The sequence below is a fragment of the Ceratotherium simum genome, chromosome 34 (genome assembly GCF_057802395.1).
Source record: "Ceratotherium simum simum isolate JZ-2026a chromosome 34, ASM5780239v1, whole genome shotgun sequence".
In the NCBI taxonomy this organism is placed as follows: Eukaryota; Metazoa; Chordata; class Mammalia; order Perissodactyla; family Rhinocerotidae; genus Ceratotherium; species Ceratotherium simum.
In genome coordinates this window covers 32,783,271-32,800,095 of record NC_141933.1, presented here as the reverse complement: position 1 = coordinate 32,800,095, position 16,825 = coordinate 32,783,271, and the positions used below count along the sequence as shown (strand labels likewise).

At 40.6% G+C, this 16,825-nt stretch overlaps 1 protein-coding gene across 1 annotated transcript; it reads left to right on the top strand.

Moving 5' to 3' along the window:
* Nucleotides 1-913: 913 nt before the first annotated feature.
* Nucleotides 914-16,503, top strand: DEPDC7 (DEP domain containing 7). The gene is made up of 9 exons (XM_004436837.3): nucleotides 914-1,021; nucleotides 9,491-9,881; nucleotides 11,447-11,574; nucleotides 12,388-12,577; nucleotides 14,251-14,462; nucleotides 15,229-15,371; nucleotides 15,566-15,691; nucleotides 15,787-15,865; nucleotides 16,177-16,503. Exons 1-9 carry the CDS (start codon nucleotides 949-951, stop codon nucleotides 16,368-16,370), a joined length of 1,536 nt encoding a protein of 511 aa, XP_004436894.1. The 5' UTR covers nucleotides 914-948; the 3' UTR covers nucleotides 16,371-16,503.
* The last annotated feature ends 322 nt before the right edge of the window (nucleotides 16,504-16,825 follow it).

Here is a 16,825-nt window from a genome sequence, read left to right as displayed (position 1 = left end):
CTGAGACATTTATTTTATGTACAAAACGTTTTAAATGATGGCAAAACTCCCAAATTTGAAAAAATGAGCAAGTATCTGGCAACTGAATTATCGTTCTGTCAGGTCACTCATCTTTCCAGAGGTGCCCCAGGCACTGTGCCCCTGGATTCCCTCGTCTCAACTTCCCGTTACCAGCCACCCCTCCCTCTCTTCTTTCCTCGCCCTCACTCCCCTTCCCTAGGAAACTGTCCCCAACCACCCGACCCAGAGTGACTTTAGACGCGGCACCGCTTTCCTTGGCAGCCAGCCCTAAGGCCAGCCAGCTGCCCTCCTGACTGGAACCTCTGGACATTGCTCTCCTGGGCCAGATCAAGATTTGTTTGTTCTTTACAACTTGAAAAGCCCGATGCATTTATCAGCGTGACACAATTTTAAACACTTATGTTCCAGACCCACTACTAAGATTCTGAACGTGTAATCGTGTAATCTTCATGACAAACTCCGTGAAGTGGGCACTAACACTACCCCCGCGTCACAGGTGAGGCCCAAAGCTATCCTCCGGGGGGACGCGGTTTGCACGCAGCTGGTCCGACCTGCGGCGACGACCCCGCCGGCGCCGGGCGCTGCTGAGCGGCGGCGGACGCGGGCGCGGAGCGGGCGCAGAAGCAAGGCCCGTCGCACTGCAACACGCCCCACGCGCCACGCTCGCATCCGCAGCGGCCGCGTAGGTCCGCAGCGCGGGGCCCGCCCCTTTTCCTCGCCCGCAGGAGGCCTGTGCCCCTCGGCTGGGCGGACACGTGACCGGCGCGTGCTGCGCGCGGCGGCGGGGCCTGGGCGGGGCGGGGAAGCCTGGGGGCGGAGCCTGCGGAGCCCCGCCCGTCCCGGGCCGGGTAACTGGAGGCCGCGGCGCGGGCGCGCACTTGGCGGAGCGGCGGCGGAGGAGCTGGCGCCCGGCAGCTGGCTGCAGCCATGGCCACAGTGCGGGAAAAGGTGGCGGCGCTGGACCTCGCGGCCCTGCGCAGCGCGGCGCAGAGGCCTCCTGGTAGGTGCTGAGGACCCCGTCCGGGCGGGTGGGTCACGGGGCGGGGGACTCGGGCTGCGGCTCTCGCGCGGGGCGGGGACCCCCGGTACAGCCGGCTCCGCGAGCCCCTCGCAGCTGTGGGCACTTAGCCGGCGCCCGCGCCGTGTGGGCGGGTCGGTCCCTCTCCCGCAGGTGGGCAGCAGCCCGCGGACCCGGCCGCTCTCATCCGGCCGTGCCCTGAGTTACCCGAACCTGAACTTCACCGCGCGCGTCTGAGCGCTGGTCTGTGTGCCCGCTGCGGGCCAGGCGCTCTGAGTGGGTCTCCTGACGCGCTCCACTTGGTTATGGTGACAAAGACAGCTCTTGGCCCCCGCCTCAGCCACAGACCTTGACCCCACGGCATGGTCAGGGGCCCAGTCCCCCTCTTGCCCACTATGTTCTCCGAACTATTTCTGGGAGTGAGGAGAGGTTTCTGTTATAGTAAGTTCTACTAGCAGGAACTTGGCATAAAAAGTATTTATTAGTTAAACTTTCTGGATAAGCGGTATTTCAGTGGATAGAAGTGTCTGACTTTTTTAACCGCTATATGGCATTATGAGAGACGGTGAGTTCTGCTAGCACTTCATAATATCTTGGGGGCAGTTTGCTTAGCATCTTGGTTTCTTTAAATGTCCAAACAATTGAACGGAATTGGATGATCAGTTCTAAAATTCTGACTAGCATATCTACATCTCAGTAAATAGAATTAAGCTATTTGGGTAACACAGCTTTTCTCTTCCTTTTAGATAAGTTAGAACTTTTCGCCCTTTATGTAGCCACAGTGTGGGGTGTTGGTTCCCTCTCTGACGAAGTCTTTCGTTTGTAAAACACCAACCCGTGACACTGTGACTCCTTCCTCAAGGTGTCAGTGGTCACTGAATTGACTTCGGTCAGATGGGTGCATCTCAGTGGCCACAGTCTTGTGTTTGACTTAGAATTACTAATGCTTCTTTTAATCTTCAAAATGCTGATGATAAATTGTGATAGAGAACTACCTTCCATTTGTAGTTTTCTAAGAAGGATGGTAATATTGACTTTTTCCGCTTCAATTGGAAGGATTCAGATAAACACATGATGGCTACATTCAGAATTTCTCCTTGTTTTACATTGTGAAGAGAAAGGAAATACATCATTTGGGAATTTAAAATCAAGTGATATTGGAAACAGTCTTGAGAAATCTTTAGGCTCACTTTCTGAGTGAAAGAAATTCCCAAATTTTACATGTTTAAAAACATGGCACTCTGTCTTCTGTAACAGCTGCAATACCAATTCTGAGCTTTGGGCTGTTTGTGAACAGGTTCTTAGATGGTGTAAGGGAATATGTATTCAAAATAGAGTCGATGACTCTTGCAGGGAAGAGTTGAGTGCTGGTTATCGGATTTGAACCCAAGGAAAAGACCTGGGTCCTGCACCGCAAGTGAGTGGGCGGAGAAGGGCCCACTGCCTTTCCTCATTTGTTTTGCTTGCTGCAGTTGGAACCCTGCCTGCTAGCGTTTGTTCATCCGTCTTCCACCCTATAGCTGCCTTGTCACCATCCTAGTGAGTACAGTAATAGGAGCCTCCAGGTCTTGGTTCCTTGCCATTCCCTATCCGTGTGCTCTGGCAGCAGCTGTGTACTTTTGTTTCTCTACCTGTCAGTAACTTTTCCATACCTTAAAAGGGGCTGTAACTACCAGGGACCTGATTTATGCAGAAGAAAGAAAGTCTGTATGCTAACCTTCAGCAAGTCCTTCGAAGACATTTGTCTTTTACTCTAGATAAACAAGAAAGTGGTATGTTCTCCCATTATCCCTGGATACTGTAACCTAATTCGTTGAATTCACCTGGTATCACCTTTCCAGGGAGCTCAAAGTACTTCCCATATGCTGTCTCATTAATCTCTCTGAATTCAAGCTGGGGCCAATGCCTACTTTTGTTGGTAATTCTCTTAACATATTTTTTAATTGTTCTTATTAGTCGAGATTTATTTTACTTAGTTTACCTGCCTGCAGCCTTCTTTTCAGAAGCAATCTCAGTCTTCAGCAGGACATCTCTAGTGCCATGTAAGAGGAAAACAAACTTTGGACTCCCCAAACCAGTAAGCTGTAAGAGTGTTGCAATGTGGGTATCCATGTATACGAAGTTTTTCTCACTCAGTCACAGCTGCCTAGTTTTAATGCCCAAAATACAGTTCTCAACATTATGTATTTTCATGAGGTTTTTAATGTCCAGTACATGTAGTCCTTTTCCTTTGTCTTGACAATTCTGTTGCATAATATTTTAAAACCTCTTGAAAAAACATTCTTAAATAAAATTCTCTTAAATCCTACATGATTTAGGATTTATATATTTGTTACTTTGTGATGAAGAGTTAAATGCTCTGGTGTATGTCACATCTTGTCTTCTTATCTGCTAGTGTTCTTTATTTGGTTGAATCCTGTTCAGAGCTTGCCATCATCACCCGGGTGGTAGGGATAGGTAAAAGACAAACTCTCTGAGGGTGAGGACTGTGTCCTCTTAGTGCAGAGGAAGGAAGAAGAAGATCCCCTCCCTTTTTACTTTTTAAATAAACTTTTAAAATTTTAGAGTAGATTTACAAAAAGTCACGAAGTTAGTACATAGAGTTTCCATATGCCCTTCACTCAGTTTCCCGTATTAACATCTTACATTAGTATAGTACATTTGTCACAATGAACCAATATTGATGTGATTAGTAACTAAAGTCCGTACCTGACTCAGATTTCCTGAGTTTTTGCCTAACGTCCTTGCTTTGTTCCAAGACCCCATCCAGGATGTTACACCACGCCGAGTCCGTGTCTCCTTGGGCTCTTCTAGGTCGTGGCGGTTTCCCCTCTCTTTAGTGGCACATGTGTTCATTGCCACGTCCTGTGCTAGCCATACATGTATTGTCTCGTATGATCCTCTCAGTAACTGAGAGAAGTGGAATTAGCTCTGTTTTGTGACAGAAAGTTAGGCACTTTGCCCCAGATTGCATTGTGAGTAAATGATGGAGCCAAGCATGGAACCCACGTCTCTGCGACTCCAGACCCCATGCTCTTGTCTTACTGTTGGAGCTCACAGAACCAAGCTCACAGAACCAAGCACCGTGCCTGCTGTGCTCACACAAGTTCCCATGTATGAACAGTATTCAGTTAACCCAGGGCTTCTGGGCTTGGCCACCGTTGACATTTTCTTTGTTGTGGGTGCTGGCCTGTGCACTGCAAGATGTTTAGCAGCATCCTTGGCCCCTCTGCCCACTAAATGCCAGAGCACTCCCCCCTCCTCAGCTTGTGACAACCAAAAGTTTCTCCAGACATTGCCAAATGTCCGGTAGGGAGTATAATCGCCCACTGAGAACCACCGCATTAACCCTTCTTCAAAATTTTTTACTAGTTGGCAATAATCTTCAACTAACAAGTATTGAGTAATTAACTGTATTATGTTAGGCATAAGGCAATTACATAATTTGAACTTCTGCAAACTATAAGGAAATTTGGAAGAAATAAGGCACTAACCGTTTCTTCAAGTTTTATGGAAAACTGCCTAAGAGGAGCTATCTGAATTCTTTTCTTTTTTTGGAGGAGCCAGTATAATGCCTGAGAATGAAAATAGTTATTACATGTTCATTTAGAAGTAGAATGTTTTAGTAATAATGCTGTGTGTATGTTTACCTCACATTGGGAGCCAGTTTTATAATGTGTATATTGATTTTCTCAGAAGTTACTATAATCTCATTATTTGAAGTCAGTATAGAATTGTTTTGCCCTTAGGTAGGCTTTCACAGCAGGGCCACGGTTGATGCTGACGGCCCCTTGTAACTGCTGAGTAAATGTAATTTCTTGACAGGTCTGCATTACGACTTGATTTGTAGGAAGTTATTAGTGTAATGACTTGATTATTTAGTGTGCATTTTTAGAAGTGAAGAGGATTGTTAGTAGCAGTACAAATGTATATATCAGAGTTCAATATTGGAAGTTTAATTTTTTTATTGTCGGTAAATTTTTTTGGCAGACATACATGCAAAGGGCAGGTCTTTGCTTTTGAAGAATAGCTATTGTTTTCAAGCAAATAACAATGAGACTGCTTGGAAAATGAATGTTAACTAGCCTAGATTTATATGGTGCTTAAGAGCATGTGTAGTATGTTATAGATCTATTTTAAAACCATGTCAGCCTCTTGTTAGGCCACCTTCCAAAAGGCTTCTTATCTGATAGGGTCAAATTTGTTCTTAGGCTTCCTTTCTTACCATATTTTATTTGGTGTTCAATGTCCGTATCTCACTGGAGAGAAGTATAATTTCAGTCTCTAAGATCCTATAGTCAGCAGTTTAGACCTGAAACATAGTGTTCAACTCTTGAATCAGTAAATGAAGAAACCAACCATAGAGGTTAATTCTCTTATCCAGGGTTATCGTAGCTGGTCTCCAGACTCTGACCCTTTGGACATGATGCTTTTAGAACACGCTTGACCAAATGTAAATAAGGAAGCATCAAGATGTAGGTAGTGATGACTTTTAAAGAATTGTCCAGCTCATATCCAAGTGAGGTTTGAGGACAGGCTGAAGCTTAAATTCTGATTGCTAGACTTAAAAGCTTTCATTGTGTACTTCCGGTCTCTTGGATCCTGTTTAGAAAGCACAGTAATTCATCTTACTGGGCCATGGTCTGCTCTACCACTATTCATCTCAGCTCTTAGATGATGATAAATAACACGTTTCAAACCAGCCTGTGGGGGATCTGTGTTAAACTGGTGAAGTCAGCATTAAAAAAAACAGGTTATCCTGGTGTGGGTTTTGGCACACTGACTTGTCAACTCCAGGATGTGTTGTGTGTTAAAGTATCTGTATGAACAGGAGCTAGTTTGGGTCTGTGGGTAGTGATGCTTGAGGGGAAATATCTCAGGATGCAATGGTTGGGAATTAATGGTCAGTGAGAACAGAGGGGACCTGAAAGGGCTGGAGTGTATCCTGCTGGAGGACTCTGGAAACATTGTGTGGCTCACAGGTGCCTGCTGTCCTGCTCTAACCTGTTCTTTAATCTTTTATACTGTGTTATCCAGCCTGCAAAACTTCCGGATCTCCCATATTTAAGCAGCAAGTTAATATGGGGAAATCTGGTTTTAGCCTTTTCCACGTCCTTGGGGTTGTTTATCCTCTCTCTCTCACCCCCTTCAGTTGTCTTACTGGTCACAAATTAGTAAGTGACTCAGCCTTATCTTTTAGGATTTGTATGCTAACCTACTTGTAGCTTGACTGTTATGACTTACCTGTTTCATTTTTAACATTATCACAAGCCCAGAAGTCTTTTTCACTGGTACTTAAAAAGCAATCTGGGGGCCAGCCCTGTGGCGTAGCAGTTAAGTGCGTGTGCTCCGCTGCGGGCGGCCCGGGGTTCGGATCCCGGGCGCACACCGAAGCACCGCTTGTCAGGCCATGCTGTGGTGGCGTCCCATATAAAGTGGAGGAAGATGGGCACGGGTGTTAGCCCAGGGCCAGTCTTGCTCAGCAAAAAAGAGGGGGATTGGCAGATGTTAGCTCAGGGCCGATCTTCCTCACAAAAAAAAAAAGCAATCTGACCTCTACAAGTTTGAATCTTGCTTATTTTCCTTTCCTGTCTTACCCCTGTGTACTGTGGATAGTATATATTCTAGAATTTATGATATCCTACCTTATTTTAGGAGTAATGACTACTAAGTGTTTTTAAAGATTTTATTTATTTATTTTTTCCCCCAAAGCCCCAGTAGATAGTCGTATGTCATAGCTGCACATCCTTCTAGTTGCTGTATGTGGGACTCAGCCTCAGGATGGACGGAGAAGTGGTGCCTCGGTGCGCGCCCGGGATCCGAACCCGGGCCGCCAGCATCAGAGCGCGCGCACTTAACCACCAAGCCACGGGGTCGGCCCTACTAAGTGTTTTTAAATAGCTTAGTTAAGGGCTCACAAATCTTAAAGTTGTTTGTTTCTGTTGATCTCATTGGCTCACTTAAAGGTCTCTCACTTACTCCAAGTCTTCAATGAAAGGTTAATGTAAAACTCTCTCGTGGCTGACTTTCAATATAGTTATATTTAAGTACCAGGAACAGCTAGTCTGTATTTATTAGCTGTGTAACTGAGGGCAAGTTGGTTTAATTCACTGAGCCTCAATTTCCTCAAAATAGGATTATTAATAACTATTTCAGAGGTGTAACAGGATTAAATGAGAGAAGGCAGAGCTTGTCAATATTTTAAGTACTCAAATGTTAGCTATTATTAATAATATAATGAAGATTTGAAAAAAGACTAAAGAGCAAACATTAAATTCATTTAAATCTCAGCTATAATCTCTGGTATTTTAGGAAGTTAAAAATATTAACTAACACTCCTTTTATTTAGTCATTGTGGTTGGAAACATTACAGCAACTCCACAGTTCTTGGCACCAGGAATGACCTGGACGTATTTTGAGATTCCATCAATTGCCTGATTCTGGCTCAATATATTCAGTGGAGACTAAATACTGTACCAGTAGTAAATCTAGTTCTAGCTTGATCTATCTAGTTGATTCTCCATAATTCAATTCTTAAAACTGCTCACATGATATTTGGAAAACTGGCATCAATTTTTCCTCCTTTGTTTAATAGGGGATTATGAAATATCTTGAATTTTAAATATAATTTTGATAATTAAAAATCTTGCTGATTATTTTAAACTAACATTTTAATAGTGGGTAGATAATAAATCGCCCACCTACTTTTGGTATTGGAAATAAACAGTAAAGGGCTTTGCATATGTGTGTTAGTAATTTTCATGGTAAGCTACATTAACTATAAAATTACACTATAAGAGAATACAGTGTAATGGTTCACTACACTCCTTATATTTATTGCAACACAAAAGATGAAATTCCAAATGACCTACTTAAAATGTATGACTCGAGTGCATTGAGTGGAAGTGTAATGTCCTCCAGGAACTTACCTTTGCTCTCATCTTACACATTCTGTTTTCTCTAAAAAGGCAGGCAGGTGATTTCAAGTAGCAGTGTCTGTAATTATAATAATGCCTCTTACTCCTCACCATTGTACTGATGCATATTGTTTTCCTTTTTAGACTAGCTTGAGGGAAGTGATATCTTTTCAATTTCTCTGCCAAAATATCCTAAAAATAAGGAGGTAATACACTTAACAAAAATGGGGGCTTAAAAAAGTAGAAGCACTGAATATTCAGAGGATCATTGAAAAGTGTAACACACAAGAAGGCATGCTCTGTCTCTGTAAAAAGAGCCAGCCAGCCACCATGCTGATGATTAGCTAGACCCAGTTCCATCAGCGTTCTAAACCCTAAGGTCCATTTTCTCTCCTTTTAATTTTTTCTCCTTCTTTGTAGTTTTGCCAAATATCAGTTTATTAAACTGAGGAAAAATATGATAAGAAATCTTTGAAAGTGTATTTTCTTTCTTTTCTGTTTGGCTAAATTCTTGCTTTATTTCTGTGCATTTCCTATCTTTGCAATAGGCTGTAAGCTCCTATTGGGCAGGAACCGAACTGTTAGTTTATCCTGCTTACAAAGTACTTACCTCACAAGCCTGCATAATAGGAAGCTTTAAAAATATTAGTTTATTCCAGCAACCATTGTGAGTGTGTGTATCTGTAACTGTACCTGTATCTGTCTATCTGACTGAGAAATGAAAATTTGAAATCATATAGGCCATGAGCCAAATCCCTATTATTTGGCTGTATATATCCCACTTCTTACAATATGATGTCTGGAAGTTACACTTAATCTCTGTGAATCTGTTTTCCACCTCTCAAATAGAGATGATATCTCCCTCAGATGGCTGAAGATTATGACGATGAGACCATTTATGTAAGGCACTTAATAGAGTTCCATGCACATAATTGGTAACTGCCACAAGCTCCTAGTTGATCTGCAGCGCCCCCCACCTCAAACCCCATCTCCACTCCTCTCTGCTCTCACTGCCTGCCATCCTCTCTCTTGGTCACCCACCCAGGCCATGCTGGACTCCTTCCTGTTCTCCTGGCAGAGCACACTCCCTCCTCAGGGCCTTTGCTCTCTCCCCACATATCTGCATGGCTTGCTTCCTTGTTTTACTCAGGCTTCTGCTCAGATACCACCTTGTCAGAGAGGTCTTTCCTGACATCTCATCTAAAATAGAATTCTCTCCCTTACCTGCCTTTATTTTTCTTCTTAGCATTGGTCTATCACATACGTATTGTCTGTATCTTCCCAAAACTGTAAGTCCATGAGAACGCGGACTTCATTTTGCTTACTGTTGAATCCTAGCACATAGAACGGTATTTACCATATAGTAGGCACTAAATTTTTAAATGAATTGCTATTAATAATTTATATTTAAGTAACAAGCTGCCCTCCTCATTGTTCCTTATTAATAACTTCAGAAATTGCCACTTTTTGCCTAAGGATTGCTTAGACCTTATTTCAAATGAACAAAGTTACCCTGCGATTTTTCCCATCCCAGGTTTCAGTGTGGCCCAGAGGCCATTTGGAGCCACGTATGTATGGAGCAGCATCATAAACACTCTGCAAACACAAGTGGAGGTGAAAAGACGAAGGCACCATTTGAAGAGACACAATGACTGCTTTGTCGGCTCGGAAGCTGTGGATGTCATTTTTTCTCACCTAATTCAGAATAAATACTTTGGTGATGTAGATATTCCTCGTGCCAAAGTGGTGAGAGTGTGTCAAGCACTTATGGACTACAAAGTATTTGAAGCCGTTCCAACCAAAGTCTTTGGAAAAGACAAAAAACCTACATTTGAAGACAGTAGTTGCAGCCTTTATAGATTCACAACGATAGCTAACCAAGACAGTCAGTCAGGCAAAGAGAACACACTGTGCTTACCTTCCAAGTGAGTGTCTCATGTCAGTGATCATGGGGATAGTGGCAGGATTTTGTCTGCTCTTTAATGAGATGCTGACTGGCTTTGTGTTACTTTTGAAACAGTGAATTAGGCTAAAATCTGGGTCTGTGGGTAAATTTGTTCAAGTATAGTGAACTTTTTTAAATTTCGTATGTCTTAGAATTCTTGTTTATTCATATTTTATATTTAGTAGAAACAGTCAACAAACTTTGATTTTCCTGCTTCAAGTTCCAATTATAGTGTAAAGAATGTTAAAGAGTTTATACACAAAGTGGTATGAAAACGGAGCAGTGGAGGCAGGCAGGCAGGGTATCTATCCCTGGAGTCCAGAAGATGGCAGATGTGAAGGATGAAAGGCTTGAGGGGCCAGCACCCAGAGGGTTTCCTAGCACATGCTCAGGAGTTTGTACCTGATCATACAGGTGTGGGGGAAGCCCCGGAAAGATTTGCACATCATGAGATTGTATTTTAGAGAGGTCATCCTGGCAGCTGTGTGGTCAGCCTAATGGGGAGAGCTAGTTAAGAATCTGTTGTAGTGTTGCAGTCTGCAGATGGGGGTGAAGTAAGCAGCAGTGGTGGAGAAGAGGGAGTCATTTAAAGGGAGACTGGGGGACAGAATTGTAGAGCCCAGTGGTTGAAATGGATGTAGGTGGTAAGTACATAATGAACTGAGTTATTTGTCTTGAAAAAAAACGTTTCCCTTTTGTTCCCCTCAGCTAAACTGTAGAGGTGACCGTGTAATGGAAGCTCTTATCCTTCAGATCTGACCCAAAGTCAGAATTTTAGTGAACAGACTCTCAAATATTTTAAAACTCTATATTTAACACAATAAAATTCACCTTTCTATATAGGAGGGAAAGCTGAATAACATAAGGCACAGTCAGCACTTTTCCAGATGCAGGTCCACACGGTTTATCTGAAACTCTTGGGACCAGGCGTGTTTAGGAATTGGAACTTCAGAGATTTTAGAAAGGTAATTTTGTACATACATGTGAGATAACACTCCTAGAGGGATCTGGGAAAGCATCTGGTCATCAAACACATTAATATTTCTTCAGTAAAGAAAACATTTCTACCAGCTGGGATAAATAAAGGCCATGGGGGTTTCAGGACAGGTTTCGTCGTCACAGGAGTTATGAATAAATTTTAGATCTTTCAGAGTTTTTTGGGTTTTCAGAATTGTGGATAAAGGATTGTAGATCTGCATTTGGAAAATGATGAGCACTGTCCACTAAAGAATGCCCCAGAAATGTAGATAAGTGATAAAAACAGCATAATGAAGTTTGATTATGTTTTAAAATTGGAGACTAAAATTTTAGTCATTGAATTACTTAAATCTAAATGTTCAAAGGAGAATTTATTTAGAGTATGTATATTTAGGCTTGAGAAAGAGGGTGGGGTGTTTCTGTATTTTATTCCACTCTTAGAATTTGCATTTCTTGTCTTTTTACTCTGAAATACATAAACTTTCTAGAAACTCCTAGCTCTCAAATACTAAAATATTTCTGTGGGCTTACTAATAAACATTAATTTATGAAATAAATTAATTTTAGGTATGCAGATACATTATTTAAGTCATCTGATATCAAATCGGCAAGTTTAGAGGATCTGTGGGCAAACCTGAGTTTAAAGCCGGCCGACTCCCCTCATGTCAGCATCTCTGCAACTCTGTCTCCACAAGGTATGCTGAAGCTGCTGCCGGTAAGAAGTAGACGACCAACTTCAGATACAGCGATTTCAGAGTTTTCAATCTTAGCCTTTATTAGAATTTAAATATTCAAAGCACGAAGAAAGAGCACACTGTATTAAAGCTGTTTATATTAAGTTTTAACAGAGGTCTATTATCTTTAACAAATAGATCAGTGTTACAATTCTTGAACACTGACTTTTGTCCTGTCAGCTGGCAGAGGTTCAAATCTGAAATGTTTTGCATGCAGATTTTTTTATTTAAAACATGCTCTCAGATATTTCTTTCCCTAAGATTTTATTAGGTTAAATAAAAATTTGAAAATTACATTAAAACATTAACAGAATTCTTGTGTTCTTCCTTGTCTGTGGCAATGGAATGTAACTTAATGACTGATTTTCACCTTCCCTCCCCCAGCCCAGTTGTGGAAACCCTGAGTGGAATCATCTGCAGCCAATAGTTTCAAACCAGTTTTCAGATTGAATGAATCATTCTTTCTTCCAAAGTCCTTGCTGACATGTTATATGACTTGATCTCCTATCTCTGCCATATTGCTTTTTACAGCACAAGAATGAAAAGAATTCCTGTTGTTCAAAGTCTATTCCCGTACACTTTAAACAAATCTTGAATTGTTTTACTTTGTTATAAGAAACCACTTCATAAGGTTGACTCTTTCTCTCTTTCTTTTCTTTTCTTTTTTTTTTTTAGCCACAAACTTACTAGCTTAGACCTGCCTACACATATATTGTGGTGAGCATTTAGTAAATATTAATCGTTACTTTTCACCTTGTCATTTTTCCTGTGTAGTTATTAATGAAGTATGGCGAGAAGAAACAATTGGGCGTCTGCTACAACTTATAGACCTTCCTTTTCTTGACTCCTTACTCAAACAGCAAGAGATTGTACCCAAAGTTCCTCAAACTAAAAAGGAGCCTGACTTGGTCAACCACAGTAACTATCTGGATCGACGGATTCTCAAGGCTTATAGTGATTCTCAGTATGTGAAAATGCATGAAATAATTTGAGTGTGTTTGTAGGAAGATTATACATAATGGTTTTAAAATAATTTGTTGAATTCTTCCGTCCATAGGCTCACATACGTATTGTCAGTTGATATTATCAGTATTTGGGAAAGTGAAGAACAAAACTACCTTGGTCAAAATTAGAAAAAGAGATTTAAATTTTATTATTTTTCATATTCATTTTTGTTTCACGTATAACTTACTTGCACATCAAGTGAAGAAAATGATTATGCTCCATCTTCTTATCTTTGTTGAAATGTAGGGCTGTCTGGTCTTCAAAGGGACCTGGAACAAAATTAACAGATTTGGCAAATTCTTAGAATCCTTTAACTACAAATGCTCTTATACTCCTCTAGAATGCCTATTAAATACGTATTTTTATTTATTTTTTTTTTTTATTTTTTTTTTTTTTAAGATTTTATTTATTTATTTCCACCCCCCCCAAGCCCCAGTAGATAGTTGTATGTCATAGTTGCACATCCTTCCAGTTGCTGCATGTGGGACACGGCCTCAGCATGGCCGGAGAAGCGGTGCGTCGGTGCACGCCCGGGATCCGAACCCGAGCCGCCAGCAGCGGAGCGCGTGCATTTAACCACCAAGCCACGGGGCCGGCCCTAAATACGTATTTTTAATTAACTAGTTTTATTAAAGAAATATAATGAAAGTAACTGTTGCTCTCACTTCTGACTACCATTCTCCTGAGTATAAATCTTAAGGTTTGAAGCCTTAACTTCAGGTGATTATGATTTTTTCCCTTAAGGAAGAGTTCTATGTTCCTTATAACTTGTCAAAAGGTGGCTTAAAACATGATGTGGAAAACCTGACGTGGAAAAGTTAATCCCAACATACCAGTTATTGAACTCTGCATATATAATAGGAAGCTTAGTGTACAAGAATTTAAATTACATTTCTACCATCTAAAGTAACATGTGAAAACATTTTATAATTACCTTAAATTTTAAAAACAGAATCAGAAATTGTGCTAGAAGTGACCTTAAAGATCTGCTAGCCACATCTTATAACCTGAGGAAGCTGATGCTCAGAGAGCGAGGTGACCCGCCCATGATGATGCACCTGGGCGGTGGCACAATTAGTTGTCCTGAGTCCATAGCAGTAGAGCACACAATTGGGTTTTTTAAAACAACTATATATATTAACAAATTGAATATTAAAAGTCACTTTATTTCTTGAAATGTAGCGTTTTTCTGAAGTTACCCAGCTGGCATTTTATTAGAAATGGTAATTATTTTGAAACCCTACCTTATCTTCCTCCATTCTCTCCTAGCCAAAGTGAGAGATGATAGATCATACACAGAGCTCTGAAGTAAGCAACACTGTTATTAGAAAAATACCAGTCTAGGATCTGATCTGGGATCTAGTCCTGCCTGGGACCCTGAGCAAGTAACTTAGAGTTTCTGGGCTTCCATTGTAAATTTAAAGAGTCGAGTTTGAATTTTTATGTCTTTTTAATGTAGTGGATAGCTTCTGTTTTGTTTTTACATGCTCTAGTTATATGTAAAAAAGAATTACACATATCTTTAAGTGTATAAAAATTTATCCTGGTGGCAAACTTGAAATGGCTAGTAAATTAAGTGCTGTGTGTATATCTGTTATTCTTTGCTTTTTTTAAATTCTTTTTCCCCCATAGGGAAGATGAGTGGCTCTCTGCAGCAATTGACTGCCTGGAATACCTTCCAGACCAGATGGTGGTGAACATAAGCAGAAACTTACCTGAGCAACCAGATAGGACAGACCTTGTGAAAGAACTTCTGTTTGAGGTCATTGGCAAACATTACAGTAGTAGGGAGCCTCTATTATGTCACTTATGCGATGTTCATAATGGAATTGCAGAACTCTTGGGTAAGTAGGGTCTTACTGGGTATTAGAATTTCTTTTGGAGGAAACAGGAAAAAGTTAACTGTCCTCAAAATTAACCAAAATAACACTACTTCAGGCTAGGAGTGGATCTGGATTAATCCATGGAAGGTATGTTTATTCCAAAACTTGTAGGGCTCATTTGGAAAGAGGCTTTAACAAACTCTGCAGTTGTGCAGGAGCTTCTGGTTGCCACGGGAGAGGGCTGTTCTCATTCACTGGAAGGTGACTAAGCACAGAGTAGCAATTCTCTTCTTCAGAAGGCATCCCCAGCACCACCACCATTCCCCCTGCAGTCTCTTCAGCATGGCAGACGCTCTGCTTTGTCCCTCTGCCGGTGAGCCAGTCTGGTCCACATGGTTTGTTGAAAACAGAGGGGGGGTTTCAGAGAATCCTTTGTATTTTTCCCAGGTAGAGTTGACTACATCAGTACTGTACACATAGTGTAACCTCAAAATGTATTGAATTAATGAAAAACATAGGCTGGGAATTTATTTCCAAAGCCAAGAGTTAGAGTTAATATCCTACGATTATTATATGACAAGGACTTAGGGTATTAGTTGCCAATCTGAGGATAAGCTCCCTTGATGGTATTGGTCATTCATTGTAATTCTCGTCTTTTTGTTTTGTTTTCCTTTTGAAAATAGCTTTGAATAAATTTACTGTTTAGCTTAAGCTTTAACTTGAATTGTGTTCCCATTAATATAGCCATTTGGTCAAAATTAAAAGCAGTTTTTTCTTTTGGCTGAAGTGAATGGGAAGACTGAAATAGCATTAGAAGCTACTCAGCTCTTTGTAAAGCTTTTGGATTCCCAAAATAGAGAAGAATTTAGAAGACTGCTATATTTCATGGCTGTTGCAGCACATCCTTCTGAATTTAAATTACATAAAGAAGTAAGTCTTTTGTCTAAATGTTAATTGTATTCAGTTTCCTTAATACTTATAGGACCCATGTGCCAAATTATTCCATTGTCAGCATCAAGTATGCTGAAATGGATAATAGCTATTAATATTTAACATTTCTTTTATATTAGACTTATCCCTTTAAATATATACTATTGAGTGTATTTTGTTTTTTGTTTTTATAGAGTGACAACCGAATGGTTGTGAAAAGGATATTCTCAAAAGCCATTGTTGACAATAAAAACTTATCCAAAGGCAAAACTGATCTTCTGGTATTGTTTTTAATGGATCATCAAGAAGATGTTTTTAAGGTAAAACGCTGCAAGTCCTTAAGTTGAGCTTATGTAATAGATTACTAGATTAAAATGCATTTGAATAATGTCCCATGTCCCTTCATTTTTTTCAGATTCCTGGAACGCTATATAAAATTGTCAGTGTTAAGCTCGTGGCCATTCAGAAGGGAAGAGATCCAAATAGAGACACAGGTAATCTGAGAAATACTATTTTGATGATCTTCCAAAGATAAATTCCTAGTTTTTATTTGAAAGTATTTTGCTGTAAGTTGCACTTGAATTTCAACTAAACTCTCAACAGTCCCCTCAGAATTATCCAGACTTAGCAGAGAGCCTCCTTATGTCCAAAAGCCACTTGATCAGGGTTAGAAAGTCAGCAGTGCTTAGCATCGTCAATGCACTTTATAAAATGGGGAATATAAATATAAAAATATTGCTTGATTTTTCTAGTTAAATCTGAGGAATAGATTCATTAACTGAACTTTTTACTTTTAAACTTTAAGGATATATTTATTGCCAGAGAATTGATCAAAGTGATTATTCTGACCATACACAGAAGACAACCAAGGATGAGCTATTGAATTTACTAAAAACTATTGATGAAGATTCAAAACTGTCTGCCAAAGAGAAGAAAAAATTGCTAGGACAGTTCTATAAGTGTCACCCAAATATCTTTATTGAGTATTTTGGACACTGAGTTTCTAACGTCTGTATATAAATTGTGTATTTTAAGAATAAATTATGTATCCTAAATGTCCAATCACATTTTTAATCTTAGATGTTCTTCTCAATATGAAACTGTACTTAATAAACTTTTTTTGTATACCCTTTCATGTCTGAAACTGAGTATTAGATGGTGCATTGCTGTTAAGTATTGACTTAAGTGAGCTGATTTACAATTACTGTGCACAATACTTTATAGAACATCATAGGAATTTAAATGATAGGATATTGCAATTTTTGCATAAGAAAGTATTAAACAGTAAGGAAGTATGTAATTATAAGTTAATAGCAGTGTGGTTTGTACCTTGAAAGGTACTCCTTAAAGATACAATAGAGGGCCAGCCCCGTAGCTTAGCGGTTAGGTGCGCGCGCTCCGCTACTGGCAGCCCGGGTTCGGATCCCAGGCGCGCACCGACGCACCGCTTCTCC

Excerpts from the sequence above, each read along its gene's own strand:
- DEPDC7 (XM_004436837.3), top strand. The coding sequence starts at position 949 with ATGGCCACAGTGCGGGAAAAGGTGGCGGCGCTGGACCTCGCGGCCCTG. Across the intron at positions 1,022-9,490 it reads CGCGGCGCAGAGGCCTCCTG|GTTTCAGTGTGGCCCAGAGG; the intron begins GTAGGTGCTGAG and ends TTCCCATCCCAG. Across the intron at positions 15,372-15,565 it reads AATTTAAATTACATAAAGAA|AGTGACAACCGAATGGTTGT; the intron begins GTAAGTCTTTTG and ends TTGTTTTTATAG.